Here is a 3,611-nt window from a genome sequence, read left to right as displayed (position 1 = left end):
GTGAATGGCCGACAAGAAGAAAATGAAACAAGACAGCAATGATATTTTGTAGTTCCTTTCTAAATAAACACGTCTATATATATACATATATATATATATATATATATATATATATATATATATATATATATATATATACACGTATATATGTATATATATATATATATATATATATATATATATATATATATATATACACACACACACATACATACACACACACATTATATATATATATATATATATATATATATATATATATATATATATATATATATATAATATAATAGAGAGAGAGAGAGAGAGAGAGAGAGAGAGAGAGAGAGAGAGAGAGAGTGAGTGTGTGTGTATGTGAGGACACAAGTGTCGGCAGTATATCTATACAATATTGAAGGAAGAAGCGAAAATTTGTTTTTGTGTACAGTTTAACTAAGGCCAAAAGAGAAAAAAAAAAGTGAAAATGAAAGGTGTTATGCGAATATATTAATTTGCAAGCTTCGAATTCAGAAGCTTATTCATTTTTGCATTTAGCAACAGCGAAAGATGATCCATCCTTGGGGGTCGATGGTTATAACGCAAAACAGCTATATAAATTGCCTAGGGTTTCGTCGTTTTATCATGAGGATTATTTATGCGAAGCAGTAATCGTTATAATTGTCATTGCTGCCGAAGTCATGGGTATGTATCAGTTTCAGTTTTCTCTTAGGGTCGGTTTACAGACAAAACTGCAAAGAAAAACATTGGCGCAGTAGGTTTAATCGATTGTTTTAATAGTGAGCATGTGCTCGTCGTGGCTGTAATTGAACAAATTCATCTCCCTCCCCCCCCCCCCCCCCCCCCCCCACTGTTTATAGATAGCAGAACCCAAAGATAGTCTTAACTTAATGACTAAGTGCTTATTTCGTCGAGTTCGCCTGCCCTCTCGACTCAGGAAGAAGAAGAAGAATGTTAAGAAATTCAGTCTCGTGAAAACAAATTGTTAAAAATTCCACAATTATATATTAAAATATATGTTAGATCTATATTACTATTCCGCGGAGGCCTAGACTATGGCAGTTGCGGTTTTTCTATGCAGTTTTACCTCCTGAACAAGAATTTTAAGTAATATTTATTCGGACGACTGTAATTAAACCCCAGGGGATCGCACTAAACACTGCGAAATATATTTGACGCCTCAATTCCTGGTGGCTTTCGTATTCGCGGGGACGAACGATGCGGAATGCTTATACAGAAATACCAAATATATTTCAATGTAAAAAAACAGACTTTCGAAAACCTGAACGGTGTTCCTCATCATTGTAACGTTAAAATGTAAATGGAGGAAACTATCCTCTCCACTTACATTTTAACGTTACACTCTCTTTATTTTTTTTTTCTTTACATAGAAATATATTTTGATATATAATTGTGGATTTTTTAACAAGAAGAATGTTCTTGTTTGAGATTAAGCAAGCTTCATGCCAGCATGGGCTGTTGCTGCAAGAGCAGCCCGTAGGAGAAGAAGAAGAGGAGGGGGAGGAGGAGGTCCAACCAAGAAGACCCTTTCGACAAAGCAAACTCTCGCCTTACCTTTATCTTGCGACGACCGACTGAACTGCGTTATCTTCCTGAACTTCGAGTGCGGCAAGGTGGTGGCTTTGACGCCATGCTCCGCGAAATCGTCGTCCCTGAACGGCGGAGGAGAGGCGCTGCCGACGGGGGGGGTGTTGGTCCGCTGTTCCCTGTCGCTGCTTCTCTCCTGCTCCGAATCGGGTTTGACCTCCCCGTAGGGAACCTGCGCTGGATCGTGCTCGATGTGCGTCCCCCCGGGACTCAGCTGGAGGCCGAAGTCGAAGAGGAGGGACTGGAGGTATTCCTCATCGTGGTTGTAGAAGTCGCTGGAGTTGAAGTTCTCTCCCAAGAGAGGAGAGGAGGGCGTCGTCTGCAGACTTGGGCCCGGCTGCAGAGTTGGGTCTCGAGTCGGCTGTCCGTAGTCGTCGCGGGCGAACAGTTTGGGAAATCTGACAGACGCTGGCGGGTCTCCCGGCGATTCTGCTTTGTGAAGTGGCGGTGGCGGCGTGAGTTCCCAGGAAGGGCGCTTTGCCATATTATGACGTTCGGGCAGTGATATTTGAAGGTGGTGGAAAACGGTTTCCATAGGTGTCTGTTGCACGTGAGCGCGGTCACTTGATTCTCTATGATTATATTTAATGGTGGAATATTTTCACCCATTACCAGTGCGCGCCCTTATTCGGTTTCAGGTTGTACCATTCAACATCTCCATTTTCTCAGGATCAAGCTGCAAACACGTCTGAACACGTGGCGATAAGGGCCGGTCTCTCCCTATGGTATTCAAATACGTTTTTTGCTCCGTCGCGGACGCTCGAACGTTTTTTTTTATGATTGCGCCAGATGGCCACCAAACAATTTCCGAGGCCTAGAAGCGGATCGGACTACTCGGGTTCGGTCTCGAAATAATACTAGATACGTATGAAGTTGGGCGAACCTGCGACGTCGGCTTCGCTGTCAAAACGTTTGGGGGCAGAGAGTTGCCAGTTCGCGCTTTCCGCTCTCGCTCGCCGACCATTCAGAGACGTGAGTGAAATCTTGTTTAGACCTTCAATGAAGCGCAACACTTCGTTTCGAATACACTTGCCAGACGCTTTTAATGCTTATTCCTGACCAATTATTTGACAGAGAGTTAGTGATAGGAAGTATGACACGCGTATCCAAACTTCTTTTTATTTTGATTGCTCGTGTTTTTTGTGTGTGTGAATCAAAGTTTGTACAGCATGTAAAACGCAGAGCTTACTTGATGTTGTATTTTTATTTGTAGACCATGTACTCGAAAGAACAGAAGAGATTACTCTCTACTTTCTATAGTTTGTATCATGTCTCTTTGTGGACAAATCTGTACTAATAGTTATATATTAGTAAATAACTACAATTTACGCATCGCTTCCTACATGTGACGAATTCACCTTAGCATTCAGCAGCTGTATATCGTATTTGATAATAATCCCGCATATGCCGTTTAGAAAAACGGTAGAATAATGCGTCACAAATAAAGGCGGCCACTGCTAACAACAGCGGACATGATGATGATGATGATAATGATGATGCTGCCACCGGCCGACTCTTGGGAATTCCAGGATCATACCCGAACGAGCCCTGAGCCACCAACCAGCAGCCAGCAGGTGAGAGGGCGGAGGGGGAGGAGGAGAGAGGTGCTTTCACTTTGCAGCAGAAGAAGTAAACTGCTGTTGGAAGATTCCTGGGGAATCGTTGGGGGACTTTAGCGAGATAACTAACTAACTGCTACTGCTGTGAGTTTGTAAGATGTGAAGGAAAGATCTCTTCTCTCTCTCGCTCTCTCTCTCTCTCCTCTTTCTCTCTCTCTCTCTCTCTCTTTATACACATAAACATATATACGTAATAAATATATAATATATATATATATATATATATATATATATGTATATATATCATATACATACATATATATATACATATATATACACACATTCAAAATTAATATATTCAGTTTTTACATGTTTTGGACTATGGATACGTTGTAGTTTGCTCTCTCTGTCTCCCTCTCTTCACACACATATACAATATTATATATATAT

At 41.1% G+C, this 3,611-nt stretch overlaps 1 protein-coding gene across 1 annotated transcript in view; it reads right to left on the bottom strand.

The window, feature by feature from the left end:
- The window catches only part of LOC135202274 (protein split ends-like), an 84,418-nt gene extending 81,851 nt beyond the window's left edge, over window positions 1–2,567 (bottom strand). Inside the window, exon 1 of the mRNA XM_064231581.1 lies at window positions 1,570–2,567. Within this exon, the coding sequence (XP_064087651.1) occupies window positions 1,570–2,137 (568 nt within the window). The 5' untranslated portion in view covers window positions 2,138–2,567. The remainder of the gene's footprint in view (window positions 1–1,569) is intronic.
- Window positions 2,568–3,611: the final 1,044 nt, after the last annotated feature.

This window comes from Macrobrachium nipponense, chromosome 30 (assembly GCF_015104395.2).
Source record: "Macrobrachium nipponense isolate FS-2020 chromosome 30, ASM1510439v2, whole genome shotgun sequence".
In the NCBI taxonomy this organism is placed as follows: Eukaryota; Metazoa; Arthropoda; class Malacostraca; order Decapoda; family Palaemonidae; genus Macrobrachium; species Macrobrachium nipponense.
This window is presented reverse-complemented; position numbering and strand designations above follow the sequence as displayed.